Raw genomic sequence first — 15,758 nt, 5'->3', positions numbered from 1 at the left:
TGTTAATTGTTCGAAGGGGTCATCCCCAATCGTGACAGATCCATGCCAAAAGAGAAAGACATGCAAAGTTCGAAAGGAATTTAGATTCAGAGCAAAGTCGTGAGCAGTACATTTACAGGTTTCTCGAGTTCCGCGGTCATGGAAGGTCCGCCCCTCCTTGAGGCCCTCCGGTGATGGAGTCGATGGTTCCGATCGGAGGCCGATCTCCGGGCTGCTCCTCCCTCCTTGGCGGTTCGGGTTGCGGTAGGGCCCTTGGCCGATCTTCTCTACCCTCAGGCCGACGTCGAATGAACCTATCGAGTCGACCTCGCCGGATGAGCTCCTCGATCTCGTCTCGGAGCTGGATGCATTCCTCCGTGTCGTGGCCGTGGTCGCGATGGTAGAGACAAAACTTGTTGGGGTTGCGCTTTCCGGGGTGTGTGCGCATCCTCTCAGGCCTGGGAGCTACTCCCTGACCTCCATCAGTACCTGGGTCTTCGAGGTGTTGAGGGGGGCGTAGTTGCGGAATCTTCTCGGTGGAGAACTCCGCCGAACCCCGCGATCCGGACTTCTCTGCCTACGTACCCGGGGCGGAGTTTGGACACGCTTGTGCCCAGAAGGGGATCGAGAACGTGGCCGAGCCTCTCTCGGCCCTTTTTCGACTGCGGGCTTACCCGAGTCTCCCGCCTGCCGTTCTCTTGCAGTCTCCTCGTCCTTCATTTTGAAGGCTTCTTCCGCTCGGGCGTACCCCTCGGCCTGAGCCAACAGATCAACAAAATCCCTGGGGTATTTCTTCTCCAGGGAGAACAAAAGGTCGTTCTTCTGAAGGCCGCCCTTCAGAGCGGCCATTGCTACTGACTGGTCCAAGTTCTGGACCTCCAGCGCGGCGACATTGAAGCGGTTGATGTAGGCTCGAATGGACTCCCCCTCCCTCTGCTTGATATTGATGAGGGACTCCGAACCCTTCCGGGGGCGCCGGCTGCTGACAAATAGGCCACAAATTGGTGGCTCATTTGATCTAAGGAAAAGATGGTACCCGGCTTCAGCGCCGAGTACCAGTTTCTCGCCGCTCCCTTCAAGGTGGATGGGAAGGCTCGGCATAGAATGGCGTCAGGTGCGCCATGAAGCAACATCATCGTCCGGAAGGCCTCCAGATGATCAACCGGGTCCGAAGTCCCGTCGTAGCTTTCGAACTGGGGGAGTTTGAAGTTCGGCGGGATGGGTTCTTGCATGATTATTTGAGAAAAGGGAGGGTCAGTGCAAATATCTTCACCATAAGCGGGGGGTGCGTGGCGGAGTTCTTCGATCCGCCGATTCATCTCCTGGAGCCTCCGGTCCAGGAAATCCTCTCGACTACGGGTCTCGAGGGTCCTCTGGCAGAATGGGGGTAGAGATCTTCCAGGGGTGGAGTCGTGGTCGGACTGGGGGCTTTCCACCCTTGGATTCGTCTTTCCGAGAAAGACTGGGCGGCTGGCCCAAGTGGCGCATCCCGCCGCCGGGTTTTGGAGTTCCGGCGACGCTCTTTCCGGCCGCACCGATGCCTGCGGCTGCTGCTGCTGTTGCATGGCCTGCACAGCTTCAGTTAGGCCTCTGACCTGCTGCACCAGCAGGTCGAATTGCTCCGTGCCAACCGCCGTCGCCGGAGGAGTTGGCAGAGGCTGGGAGACTGGAGGTGAGGCCGGAGCCTGTGATCTGGCCGCGGAGGCCGTAGATCGCCGTGTGGATGCCCTGCGGGGAGGCATCGGGCGAAGATCAGGTGGGAGAAGGAGTGGATGTCGGAGAAGATGACCAGAGGTGGTCCCGTTGAGCGCTCCTTTAAGAACAAGGGTACTGCGAAGGTTCGCCGCCCTTCCTCTAGCGCCAATCCTGTTGGTGCAAAAATCCGCTTGCGCCGGAGAAGCTGGAGTCAAGGGAGTCGCGGTCGCCGCCGGGACCTGCAAAAGAAGTCTAAACCGGAGATGGGGTTGCTCCGACAAGACCCTCAGACGCTCAAGTCAATTCTCTGCCTCAACAAGAATAGAGTGCTCGAATGAAAATTTTAACAGAGTTTCTAGGTAAAAACGAGAGCTTATAGAATAACGTACCTGGGGTCCCCTTTTATAGGCGAAAAGGGGGCAGTAGACTGATAGTGACATCTGTAACTGTCTGGCAGTGGACTGCCCGGAGTCAGGCGGAGTTTGTTGCAAAGAGTAGTGGAGTAGTGGAGTTTCCCCGTGGCCGGAGTCGGAGGCGAGATCCGGCTCCCGTAGGAGTCCGGTTGAAGTCTTCCTGTAGCTGGAGTTGGGGACGAGATCCGGCTCCCGTAGGAGTCCGGTCGAAGTCTACGTGCAACCAAAGTCAGCGATGAAGTCCGACTCCCTTAGGAGTCCGGACGAAATTTACCAGTAGTCGAAGTCGGGGACGAAGTCCGGCTCCCGTAGGAGTCCGGACGGAGTTTCCCCGTGGCCGGAGTCGGAGGCGAGATCCGGCTCCCGTAGGAGTCCGGTTGAAGTCTTCCTGTAGCTGGAGTTGGGGACGAGATCCGGCTCCCGTAGGAGTCCGGTCGAAGTCTACCTGCAATCAAAGTCAGGGATGAAGTCCGGCTCCCTTAGGAGTCCGGACGAAATTTACCAGTATTCAAAGTCGGGGACGAAGTCCGGCTCCCGTAGGAGTCCGGGCGGAGCCTTCCAGCCGATGAGGTCGGGGCCGGAGTCCGGCTCCCGTAGGAGTCCGGACTAAGTCTGCTTGTAGTCGGAGTTGGAGACGAGATTCGGCTCCCGTAGGAGTTCGGTAGTTGTAGAAATCTGTCGTTAGTGAAGTTCGGCTGTTGGCGAGGTCCGAGGCAGTTCGGAGAGGTACCATCTGCAGTTGAAAGCCAGATGAGTCTTGGGAGGATCAATCCTGCTGTGAACTTCGGCTGAGGGTATTTTATACCCAACACATACTTATCACTATAAGATGGTTTTTCCTTCAGAAACAACCTGACAGAGAGTGAGGAACAGATGGCTGCAAGATATCTTGATGGACTAAGGCAGCAAATCCAAGATGCCTTGAGGCTCCACTTCCTGTGGATAGTCAAAAAGGCTGACCATCGTGCCGTAGTTGCTGAGCAGTAACGACAAAGGCTTGTGTCTAGGTCTAATCCTCCCCTGCAGAGCAACCAAGCGTCAAAGAATCAGGGAGACATACGGTGCAACACAATTTCTACCCCTCCCATTCGTAGCGTTGTTAATTCGAAATCCTCTAAGCCCGCTCTGGTTGGTTTTTCTACTCTGCAGTGCTATAACTATGGCAAGATCGGCCCGAGAAGTAGTTACTAATAGAAGGAGACAAACTATCTGACAAGGATCAAGAGCCTATTTATGACGAAGGAGGTGAAGAGGGGGATGATTCTCTACTGTTTGGAGATGAGAGGCTTTAGTTGTTCAAAAGAGTGTACTTACTCCCAAAAAGAAGAAAGAAGATTGAAGGCGAGCCAATATCTTCCATACTTGCTGCCGTATTGAAAAAAGGTCTGCACGATCATTATTGATGGAGGTAGTTGCAAGAACGTCATCTCTCAGGAGGTCGTCATTGAATTGAACCTGACCACTGAAAAACATCCTTGGCCTTATAAGCTATCATGGTTCCAAAAAGGAAGCAAGATGGTCATCGATAGTTGCCGCCTTATATCATTTTCTATCAAGCAAAAGTACTTTGACCAAGTTTGATGCAACATTGTTGCCAAAGATGCTTGTCATCTGCTTTTGGGGAAGCCTTGGTAGTATAATTGCAGCATCACTTATAATGTTGCCAAAACACTTACTCATTCTGGAAGGACCGTCAGAAGCTTACTCTGACGTCGATGGAGGACCTACCTAAATCAAAGTCAGAGACCATCATCAACCTTCTGATGAATTACTCTTACTTGAAGGAAGCAATGAAAACTTCTAACTCGAGGGCGAGTTCTTTCCAATCTGGGAAGTATGACATAGATGCCTCAACTGGTAAATATCTTAATTTGATGGACTAAGCCCGAAAGGGACAAAAAATCAATCTAATTGCAATAGACCCTGCCAAATTTTGACTCCGCCATACTAGAACAAGCATAACTCCCATCCGAAGTCAGAATCGCTTATAAGATCCCAATTCGAAAAGCTCTTTTTGTGCTCTACAAGCCTGACACTTTGCTGTCACAGCCAGTTTTGAAGCCAGATTCTATCGTTTGACAGGTCAACGGGAGTCGAAGGATCCTAGATGAATTGAAAATCTTGATATTTTTTCTATTTTGTTTCTGATTGTTTATGCATTTAGTTAGGATTTTTTCATCTATAAATATGGCCCTTTTGGCTAACATTATAGTGAGTTTATTTTCTCTATTATTGAGTCAAAACTCCAAAAAAGAGTTTCTTCTTCCTTTTTGTTGTTCTCTTTGTTCCGTGCATCTTATTTCTCTCTTTTTCATCAAAGCGTGGCCTAGACTGTGTCAATAATGTACCAAACCACAGACCTGTAAGGCCTCTAGACTTAAGAGAGAGAGATCGAATATGGAGAGAAAGATGTCTAATGAGGCTTTGCAAGCAGGTAGAGGCCAGAGGAGGTGGGAGAGGGAGACGGGAAGGATTTTGTGAGGGCTTTAAGAACTTTGAGCTATTTGACAACCCTGATTCTAGCAAAAGGGATCGAGAGAGAGGACTCTCTTGACTAAGACATCATTGTTGTCATAGGACGTGGATGAGACACCATCAGACGGCGTCATCGGAGGACAAGGTTGGATGAGGAGGTGGGAGGGAGAGCAAAAGGGAATGCCTTGAGGGAGCTAGAGTTCTTCGAGCCTTCAAGCCCTCTCAACTAGTTTCGATTCAACCAGCTAAACCATGTAACCGAGTGGTTTGACTCGGTTGCCCCGAATTGCTAATTTGGTACTGTCCGACGAAAACTAGTAACATTGCTATGTTATGACCTAGGTGTCATGAGACACCCGTTTTAGGTATACCTCTTAGACTGCAGCATCCGTAACACTACCATGGCCAGTTTGAAGCCAAATGCCAAAAGTAGAGGATTGATGTTAGGCTAACAAGTACTTGTAAGAAATATATCAAACCATAAAATGGATACAACTTTTACATGAAAAAATCATAAAATATCTTAATAGTGGTACCCCCTATATCTTTATTTTTTTATTTTTTAAACCTAATTATTAAATTATTTCCTATCTCGTTGCAAGTTCTCACTTTTTTCCTATTCCCCATCTTTGCCCAAGCAAACTTGTCACTACCTACGCTCAACAAGCTATCCAATCAAGGGATACTCATCAGGTGCTGTATGTCTACTAAGTTATCTTGAATAATCCTCTCTGAGAACATGAATTTATAGCCAGTATACAATTGTAAGCACATCTTTTCATTTCATGCTCCCTTCTGATCTCAAATTACCTAATTTATATTTAACATACAGCAGTGTTATCCAAAATTTCAGTATTTAATACATACGTAATCACTCTAAAAGAATTTGTGCATTAAAGTTAAACCTTGAAAATGTCTATAAGCCATTTTCATGTAGCAATTAAACCTGCTATTGTTCTCATGCTTGTCTTTGATATTTCCAACATCCACATATACTACTTTGCATTTTACTTCTCAGGTACACAGATTCTTCCTTCATGTCTATAGGTTTCCAATAATTTCTTTGTGAGAATAAATTGATGATCATTCTATATCACACCAGTCATATAAGCTATAGAAGAACAACATTTATGATATAGGTTAGCCATTCCATCTTATATCCTCTGTAAGTTCATATTGTTGATGGTAAGTGCTTGAATCGGCTGCAACTCTATCACCATGTTTAGTAAATTTTTCAGGACCCCACCAAGTGGTAGCATTTACTGCGTTCTTCAGACCATCTTTGGAGTCATCATCATGTCTACTTGAACACCTCTTTTTACTGGCATCTTGGTGCCCAATAAAATAACTTTCCTACATTGCATTTCTTTTCACTTAGGTTGACTAAGGCTCACCTACAGTCTCAGATGCTTTTCGGTCTAGAGGCTTCAGAACTCTTTTTTCTGAAATATGGTTAATGATCTTTCAATTTGGCTTGTGGATAAGGTAGTTTATGTTTATGAACTTGGTTAGTTCTTTTACCTCTCTCTTGTAGTGCTATCACTAGTGGGGCAATCACTTAAATCCGTTAGAAATAATTTAGGAGGATCATCAGACTTGATATAGACCACTTTGGCCATTATAGGTAGGGCTTGAAACTCCAGGAGCAAGATCCACACATCAGGAAAACAAATCACATGTCAAACTTTTAGAGACCATAACTTGGTCATATGATGCCCGATTCGACCCCTAGGAGGTTAAAACGGGCAAAAATTCTTCATTTGGGCCCTAAAATAGGCCGACCAAGACAAAAATTCCTTTTTCAAAAAAAGATCTTGATTGAGCATATCTTCTAACAGCAAGTAAAATTGATGCGAAGTCAAATTTTACCTTCTGTAGGATTTTAGCTTTCTTGTGTCTATTTCTACTGGCTATGTCTATTTTTGGAAAGTTAGTCCTATTTGAACTAGGAGAGAAATCTAATAAAATTGTGCACGGGTGGACTTCACTACCATTACAATTAAAGGCTATGTACCTCAGTTTTAATTCATTAATTGATCATCAATTAGAAAAAAGTAGACATAAATCCTACTTTCACAAATTTTTCATTTTTTCTAATTTTCTATTGGAAGGTTTGAGTTGAGCGGGTTGAGAGAAATCTTCCAAATCCCCAATTAGATTAGGTTGATATCACAGCCTTGGTCCTCTATATCTATGGGAGCCTTAGTATATGATCGAAATGAAGAATTTTTGCCGAATGAATTTTGCCCTAGTATGTCTGTGGGAACCTTAGTATATGGCAAAAATTCTTCATGTGGGAGATAACTTCAGTATCAGTGCTTGAAGAACATCGAAGGATGAAAACAAGTATGATTGCTAGTTTTTTTCTACTTCGATCGATAATGAGATGAAGGGATATCTCACACAACTAGAGTTGAAGATCATCCAACTCACCTAGATTATGTCTCAATTAGTGATACTTTCAATATAAGCACTAGCAACTCCTGTAGCCACACCAGCAACTTCTATAGTGAAGTTATCTCCCACATCTAAAGATGAGAATCTACCATCTAGCAAAGAAGACCAAAGTCGAAAATCGTCTCCAAGCAACAAAAAATGGTTCAGCTATGAGGCAGGAAAGAATGTGTTTCCCCACCATCAGCTCTGATTTAGTAGAGCTAAATCCCCTAAACAAAGAGAGCCTGATCTATGAGGATCATTATACTCAATCAGGACCACTTTGGCCACTATAGATGCGGCTGGATAAAGTCCAAAAGCAAGATCTGCAATATCAAAAATCCAAAACTTGCGCCAAACTTTTGGAGGTCACAACTTGATCATACAATGCTTGATTGAGAAGATCGTTTTTCTATTCAAATAACTTTTCGATATCTACAACATAACACCAACACCTTAGGAGATTGAAATGGGCTGAAATTCCATCATTTGGACCTTGAAATGAGCCAATCAAAACAAATAGTTTCTTTTCGAAAAGGATTTTAACTAGGCATATCTCCCAACTTAGGAAGAATTACGTAGAGCAATAAAAGATAAAGTCAATGTAGAAATCAAGATCTACCTTCTATAGGCTTTAGCTTTTTATATTTATTTCTATCAGTTATGTCTATTTTTGAAAAACTAGTCCTATTCAAACTAAGAGAGGAATCCAACTTGAGTTATGCAAGGGTTGACCTCACTACTATTATAAATTAAGGCTATGAATCTCAATTTTGATTCATCAATTGAAGCATCAATTGATCATCAATGAAATAAAAAAAAATATAAACCCTACTTTCATAAATTTTGCGTCTTTTCTAATTTTCTTTTGAGAGGTTCAAGTTGAGCAAGTTGGGGAAAATCTTCCTTCTCGATTAGATCAAGAAATTTGCTGTAACTCTAACATTGCCCTTATAATTGTAAATAAAAAAGCTAATTTTTCCTTCTATTTAAAAAAAATGACGGCAGAAAAATACAGCATTGCATCTTTTTTAATAGTCTAATAGGAGACCAATGATGCAGTTATCCAGCAGTAAAAGTAAAGAGCAGGTGCTTCAACATTAATTATTTCACTCATATCACAACAAATAAATATGAAATGCAAGAATCATGAATTAGGGACAAAACTGTAGTGCAAGTACCTCTCCATCTGATCCTCGGATTGTAACACGATATACCACTGTTACACTTCCATTGTTGGAGAATGTAACATCGCGAACTTCTCCACACCAGCCTTGAGAAAGAAATATCAATGAACATATAAATTAATAGATTTTAAATTATGTGCACCACTTGCAACAGGTATTTCTAATGCATATCAAGTTGTCCCAGCCATTGCCAGTTTGACCCCTATAAGAAGATCGATAGCCAAAGCACAAATATATACAGATTTTGCAATTAGAACTTAAGGAGTCCATCAATATCAAGAACAGGTATCGAGATGATGCCACTGATAGGTACCTACAGAATGAGATAACTTTTTCACTAGCTCACATTTTAGGGCCTGTTTGGATGCAGATCTTATCAGATTGATAAGATCTTCCAGCACGAACTTCGCTTCAGAAAATGTGCTGGAAATCTAGGCGATTCAAAGAGATTAGACAGCATGAGGAGAAACTAATCCCTGGTTTATATGGATAATGAATACTTTACCAGTGTATCTCATCTCTCAAACTAGAGATTAGTTGCTGCTCCAACCGCCCCGATCTTTTTCAAAAGCAGTGTTCATTGGAAGATCTTATCCAACTGAGAAATTCTTTCGGCATTTAAACAGGCCCTAGAAACATCAAATGTGATAGGAATTCGCTCCTACTACAGAAAAATTGATTCATTTGAGATAAGATTTATGCAGTGACAAATAAATTACCCAAATAAAGTAGCTGTACTGCAGAACAATATGAACAGGACTTTGCAATCACCATTTATCATATTCAGAAACAGGTCTGCCATAAAACTAAGAAAAGGTTGACCTCAAGATTCTAAAATTCAATGACTTGCAACCGGCAGATATAACCTATCAAGCCTGCAGATTTTGTTCTAGGAATTATCTGACTCCTATTGTGCTTGATGTCATCTGGTACTGCATATACTAAATTCATAAATCGCAGTTTCTGATATTAAAGCTTGACTAAGAAAAAAGATTAAGAAGAAAAGCTTCAACGAGATAGGCACAAAACCTGGCAAAACTAATGATTAGAAGTATATCACAATGCTCTTGTTCTTGGCCTTGAAGCAGAGAATGAGGGTCCTACCTACGTCAGTCTTGGATCAATGGTCATGTTTAACTAGAAAGAAATACAATGAGTCTTCAGAAGTAAAGAGGGATCTCAGGCCGTTATGCTGGATGGTATTTTATTTCTTCTCAAAGATTGGGCTGTGGTGTGTTCTAACAAGAAAAGGATGATGCTAAAGCAAAAACTAGATCCTACCCTTCTATGCATGGTTTTGCTTTCACAGGCTAACCATCGTATTAGAAGTATTACATTAAAAATTTTGGATTGGGCTTTGGCTTTGCCCAATTCTTTCCATTAAAAGAAAAAAATATTGATAGGACTATCAGCATCAGCATCATAGTAGTACAGGAAGAAAGGCTCACCTGGGGCATAAAAGCTCAACATTCTGTTAGTGTGATACCTACATAAACAAACACAAGAATCAGCCCAGACAAGATAAAGAATCAAAATAGCATTATATCAAAACAAATATCATAAAATGAAGGCAGTTATGTATTTTGGAATCATATACTTCCATCACTCAATTGATTTGAGCATTAAAGGATAATCGTAGCTGTCTTAAATTTGTATCTTTTCCCTTTTGATAAACATTAAGAAACTTCATCAAAAATCAAAGATATCGGGAAAAATATGCATTTTACATTTAATGAAAACCAATTCTCTATACTTAATTTATATAATTAGTCCTTTTTCCTTATATTGCTATGTGTTTAGGTATATTATGCCAAAAAGCTTAATTTATCTAGGACATGTAATGAATCTAATGTGAGTTATTTATTTGGGAAATTTTCTTAGAAGAAATTTGGAATGCAAGCCATAAGAAATTGGCTTTGTGATTTTTAAATAGCAAATATATTAGTGCTAGATGGTGGCTATTAGCACCATGCCATGAAGCTATGTCTATATATGAAACCAAAGTTCACTATCTTAGTACTAGATCTCATATCGGTATCATACTAGTAGTGTCCGTGTGCCTAGTACAAGGGTTAGTTCGATGTACCACCGGTATAGTATGCTCAGTATGGTACACCCAGTATGGGGTGGTCCACAACAGCATGGCGAACTATGTATGATATACCTTAGGATATAAGGAAAAAGGAAATAAACGAGAGCTAACTAAAACTAAAATAAGAAATGCAATGAGAAGAAGAAAACATACTAAATTTTAAAAAAAAAAAAAAGAATTAGCCTGAGCAATATAGAGGATCAAAATAACATTAGACATACTAAATACCATAAAATGCATGAAATGGTGCATGTCAAAATCTTCTAACAAAAAACAAAACATAGTTTTATCACTCAACTTGATTCCAACATGAAAGGACAGCTGTGGCTTCCTTTAGACATTAAAACACTGAAAATCAAAGATACCGAGAAAAATATGCCTTTAAAGACAAACAATTCGCTATCCTTAATATTATCCTATTATTCTTTTTTCCTCGTCTTGCTAAGTCTAGAAGTATACTAGTTGGATAGATAATAATTATAAATTGCCATAAAGCTCAATCTATATAAGGCAACAAAATATACTTTTATCACTCAATTTGATTCGAGCATGAAAGGATAATTGTGGCTTCCAACACTAAAACATGCAAAATCAAAGAAATCGAGAAAAATATTCTTTTTATATTTAAAGACAAACAATTATCTATAGTTAACATTATTCTATCATTCCTTTTTCCTCATATTGCTAAGTCAATCTAGAAGTATACTACTTGGATGTATAATATTGTAAATCACCATGGAGCCCAATCTATATAGGGCATGTAATGAATCTAATGTGAGTTATTCATTTGAGAATTTTTTTAGAAGAAATTTGGAACTATTGCCCATAGACACAACCCAAGAGGGGGGTGAATTGGATTTTTTTCAAAAATTAAAACTTACTGTGCATATATTTCAGAGTATATGGAGTATAGTGAGGTGATACAAAAAGAAGAACGTTGGAAAAAATAAGCAATTAAGATATAATGCAAACAAAAGAGAAGACACACATAAAAATCCATAATTTATAGTGGTCTGGTGCCAAACCCCGCACCTACATCCGCTCCCCAAGCCTCCCTTGAGAATTCCGCTATAATCTATATCCAGATTACAGCAAGATTGTTTTTCGTACTCACAATCTAAATCCAATTGATTTTTATCATGAAAATCAATCAAAACCACTTCCCAAAGCCTCTGCTAGACTTTTACGAACAAACTCAATTCAATTCCAGACTTGGATGGGCCTTTTTTCAAGTTTCAATCTCAATTGAAACTTGCTTATAACAGAAAATGAGATATATAAATGTAAACACAATATAAGCTCCCAATAGAGCAAATAAAATCGATGAAGCTCTTTAGAGAACGTGCTGAGAAAGCTTTTCAATTAAAGCACTAAGGAATTCTTTAAATGCTTCAAAAAATTCATTGCTTTCAGCTCTCTTGGATGCTCAATGAATGCACTTGGGCTCTCACTTGATTTTTCTCTTTTATTTTTCTCTTTTTATCTTCTCTTATTTTAATCACGTTTGAAAGCCTTTAAATACTCCAAAAAAAGTCAAACTACTAATTCTAGCCATTGAAAATTATTTGAAAAAATCTGAAATTTCTGCATAAGTAGCTGTTATTACTATCAGCCTCAGTCGAATCAACTCGAGGCCAAGTAGGGATCGACTCGAGCAACTATGAGTCAGCTCATAATCAAGTAGGGGTCGACTCAAGGACCGTTCCATAGAAATACTTTTTTATCTTTCCTGAGAGAGTTAGTTCTAGTCAAGTAGAGGTCAACTCGAGGTCTAGTACTGAAACTTCTACATTCTATCTAACTGAGAGAGTCAACTCGTACTTAAGTAGGGGTCAACTCTAATCTATGCCACTTGAAAAATGCATGTCAAAGACTCTTTTAGATTTAGGGGTCGACTTTAAGTTCCTTTTTCTTGATTTTTCACGATGTAGCTTTGTCCAATCATCCTCTTTTGATTCCAAAACTTGTTGATCAATATGAGCTTCCTAAGAATGATTTTAGCTTTCCAAAAATATCTACACAAAAATTTCACCAACTCATTAATATCAAAATAAGTACTTAAAAATTTTGTATTCACCAAAATCAATTACTAGGTCGACAGGAATGCAAGCCATAAAATCTTGGCATTCTAATTTTTAAGTGGTAAGAATATCAAATCTAAATACTGACTCCTAACACTATGCCATAAAGCTCTGCCCATAAATGAAACACCTTTGGAAACAAAAACAAGGAATACTAGAGAGCCAATAAAAATTAAAATAAGACATACCAGAAGAAAACACAATAATAATTAGCCCACACAAGATAGAGGATCAAAAACACATTGCATCATTAGAAATATCATAAAGTGCATGTAGTGGCGCATGTCAAAATCATTCTGATAGAAATAAACAAACTTCATAACTCAAAATGTTCCAGCATGAAAGGATAATTGTGGTTGCCTTAAATCAGCATCTTTTTCCATTTGACAAACATTAATGCAATGAAAATCAAAGATATCGAGAACAACATGCCTTTTACATTTAATGACAAACAATTCTATGTACTTAATTTATCATACCAGTAAGTAAGTTTGTAACTATGCTTAGCCAGTTAGTAGTAGTCAATACCATGCTACAAAGCAAATCCATGTTAGATATGTAATGAATCTACTGTAAGTTATTCATTTGGGAATTTTCTTAGAGGAAATTTGTAATGCAAGTCATAGAAGCTTGCAATTCTAATTTTTAAGTACTACATATATCAAAACTAGATAATAAGACTTAACACTACGTTGTAAAGCACTGCCCATATGTGAAACACCTCGAGACACAAAAAAAGGAATCTAAGGGAGCTAATCAAAATTAAAATAAGAAATACAACAAGAAGAAAAACACACTGCACTTCGACAATAGAAGTCAATTTGTATTGAAAAAGAGGGGAAGCTTGCCCAAAAAAAAAAAGAAGAGGAAGAAATGAAAAGGAAGAAAGCAGCAAAAATGATTAATAAGATGAATGATAAAAAACATCGAGTAAGGCAAATTATTGTCATGCAAGAGCAAGACCAGAGTTAACACATCCCAAGCTACCAGTCTAGATGGAAACATCATGACTTTTTCAAGATTGGAAAAAGCAGACTAAAAATGATTCCTACCCTTCAAGTCCCCTACCAAACAGCATGCACCATAGTCTACACCAAGGAATATCCTCCTCACCTAGTGGAGCATAAAGTACGCCATGTCCCCATATAAACTAGCAATTAAGCAGAATACAATCGACAGTGCCATTATTCCAACAAAAGAACAAATCAATGCAAAGTATGTACAAGTCTCCTTGATAATGGGCATGTCCAAAACAAATGACCAAAATGTATCATTGTACCATCTGCAAATTAAAAAAGCAGTTGATCAATTCCTCTACATGAGAACCTACCATACACAAGCCTACAATCTCATCTGTCTGCTAGAGACCACACAATCTCATCTGTTTGCTAAAGACCACACACACACACACACACACACACAGAGAAGCCTACGAACTGATCCATTTGCTAGAGTCCATAAAAGACATATAAGTATACAAACACAAACTCTAGTGCTTTTGTCACATATATGGCAATTGTCCATCAGGTATTGTCAAGATCAGAGTCAATACACAAACCAACCCAAAACCAGGAAAACAGATGCACTACTAAAACCTCACTCTTCCTCCCCTAGCAACCATTAACCGGTAAATGACATAGAGTTATAGCTATCACTGTTGCATCACAATTTGGGCTCTCCATGTACTCTCTTTTTTTGAGAATAGTTCTCGACTAAGTCTCACCCTCATTCTCTATCCTACAGACCAGTTTTCCTTATGATAGCTTTCTTTCCGAACAAACAAGCTTCTCAGCTTGATTGCTCTGTTCCTGCAAGCATCCATATAAGCGCTTCACTTGCAGGAAAGATGGAAACCATCAAAATATGACTTCAAGTTCAAGACTTCCTGTTTTGCCAAAAGATGCAGACAATCAAACATCATGAGTGCTGATGCAATATTGGCAATGGTCAGTCCTCCAGAAACAATCAACTATGCTAGCAAGCAAAGGGCTTAACTAACCTTTCAGCTTCCAGATCCCAATTATAGTAAACTTTTGATTTCCCTAATTCATAATATTTACAGTCTCCTGAAAGCTGCAATCGTATATCCAGATTCTTATCCGAGAGATCATACCATAATCAAGCCAAGAGATTGACACATAAACATAAGATGCCTTCTTGGAAAGCACATGGATATAGTTTACCAGAAAAAGAAGACGGATATCATCAGCTCCACATATAATTTTAGCAGCAGCAGATCCATATTTCCTCTTCCCATTTCCACACCCATCTTACCAGGCACATCAACAATGTACATCAACAATGTCTGATTTAACGGTAAGATCACCCCAACATTTCCTCGACCCTTTAGATACTCATTAAGTCAACAACTAATCGAGAAATAGCACCGAGCAGATTAGAAGCAATTGTAAAGAAGAGATCAGCAGGCATGGGGGAGGTGGGAGAGAGAGATACCAAGGGATGGAATTGTCGGCGGTGTGGATGATCTTGTCGGGAACTCGCTTGTTGAGGTCCCGGAGGATCTCCGCAAGGGGGCGGGTGAGGCAGGACGCCTTGTCCAGGGGCACGACATAGTTGGAGTTGCGCACCGCATCGCCTGCCTTCTTCCCCCCGTTTCCGGCGCGCTTCTCCAGCGCCGCTGCCACCAGCCTGCGAGCCCAGCTGATGCTCGCCGCTCGCCGCCTCCCGGCCACGCACAGCGTCCGCACCTCGTCGGTGGCGATGCCCGGCGGGAAGGCCAATCTGCTGTCCAGGAACAAGGTCGCGCCGGTTGTAGCTTCCATGGACGCCAGCTGAGAACGGAAAGAGTTAAGAGTTAGAAAGAAGAGAGAGATGGGTAGGGGGGATGAGGAGGGGGAGGGGGAGGGGGAGGAGAGAGACAGAAGACTTTGGCCTTCGGAGGAGTGATTACTGGCCTCGGTCAACTTTCATGCGCCTCTTCTGTCGACCCGTTCGGGTTGTACCGTTTACGCCAAAGAATGATCGGTCCGGGGACGGCAATTAGGTTGGATCCAAATGGGCTGGAACAGAAAATTATCAATTTAAATATAATTTATTTATAAAATATATTAAAAAATTTATATTTATATTTAATTTATTTATTAAATAAATAATTTTATTTAATTTTTTTAATTTATTTATTATATAGATCAAATTAGATTAAATAAATTAAATTAATTTGATTAAATAGATCACAAACAGATTATGCATGTTTTAAACAGATCAAACAGGTCTTAAACAGATTAAATATGTTAAACAGATCAGATTAAATGGGTCGGAAATAGGTTAAGCAAGTTTTAAATAGATTAAATGGGTTAAGTAGATTATCTGACTCAACTCGATCTGAATATTAAATAAATTAAATGGATTAAATATCTAAAATCCAGATCCGATCCAAATA

The 15,758-nt window shown here is 40.6% G+C and overlaps 1 protein-coding gene across 2 annotated transcripts in view; it reads right to left on the bottom strand.

Annotated features, from left to right (window-relative positions):
* The window catches only part of LOC105034328 (DNA repair RAD52-like protein 2, chloroplastic), a 66,902-nt gene extending 51,563 nt beyond the window's left edge, over nt 1-15,339 (bottom strand). The window contains exons 1-4 of one of the 2 annotated variants that reach the window (XM_010909446.4): nt 15,239-15,339; nt 14,813-15,150; nt 9,634-9,671; nt 8,180-8,271 (exon numbers count right to left, since the gene is read on the bottom strand). In XM_010909446.4, coding sequence (XP_010907748.1) covers nt 8,180-8,271; nt 9,634-9,671; nt 14,813-15,141 — 459 coding nt within the window. In that variant the 5' untranslated portion in view covers nt 15,142-15,150; nt 15,239-15,339. The remainder of the gene's footprint in view (nt 1-8,179; nt 8,272-9,633; nt 9,672-14,812; nt 15,151-15,238) is intronic. The other variant, XM_010909447.4, reaches the window with a different exon arrangement.
* Between the last annotated feature and the right edge of the window lie 419 nt (nt 15,340-15,758).

This window comes from Elaeis guineensis, chromosome 8 (genome assembly GCF_000442705.2).
Source record: "Elaeis guineensis isolate ETL-2024a chromosome 8, EG11, whole genome shotgun sequence".
Taxonomy (NCBI): domain Eukaryota; kingdom Viridiplantae; phylum Streptophyta; class Magnoliopsida; order Arecales; family Arecaceae; genus Elaeis; species Elaeis guineensis.
This window is presented reverse-complemented; position numbering and strand designations above follow the sequence as displayed.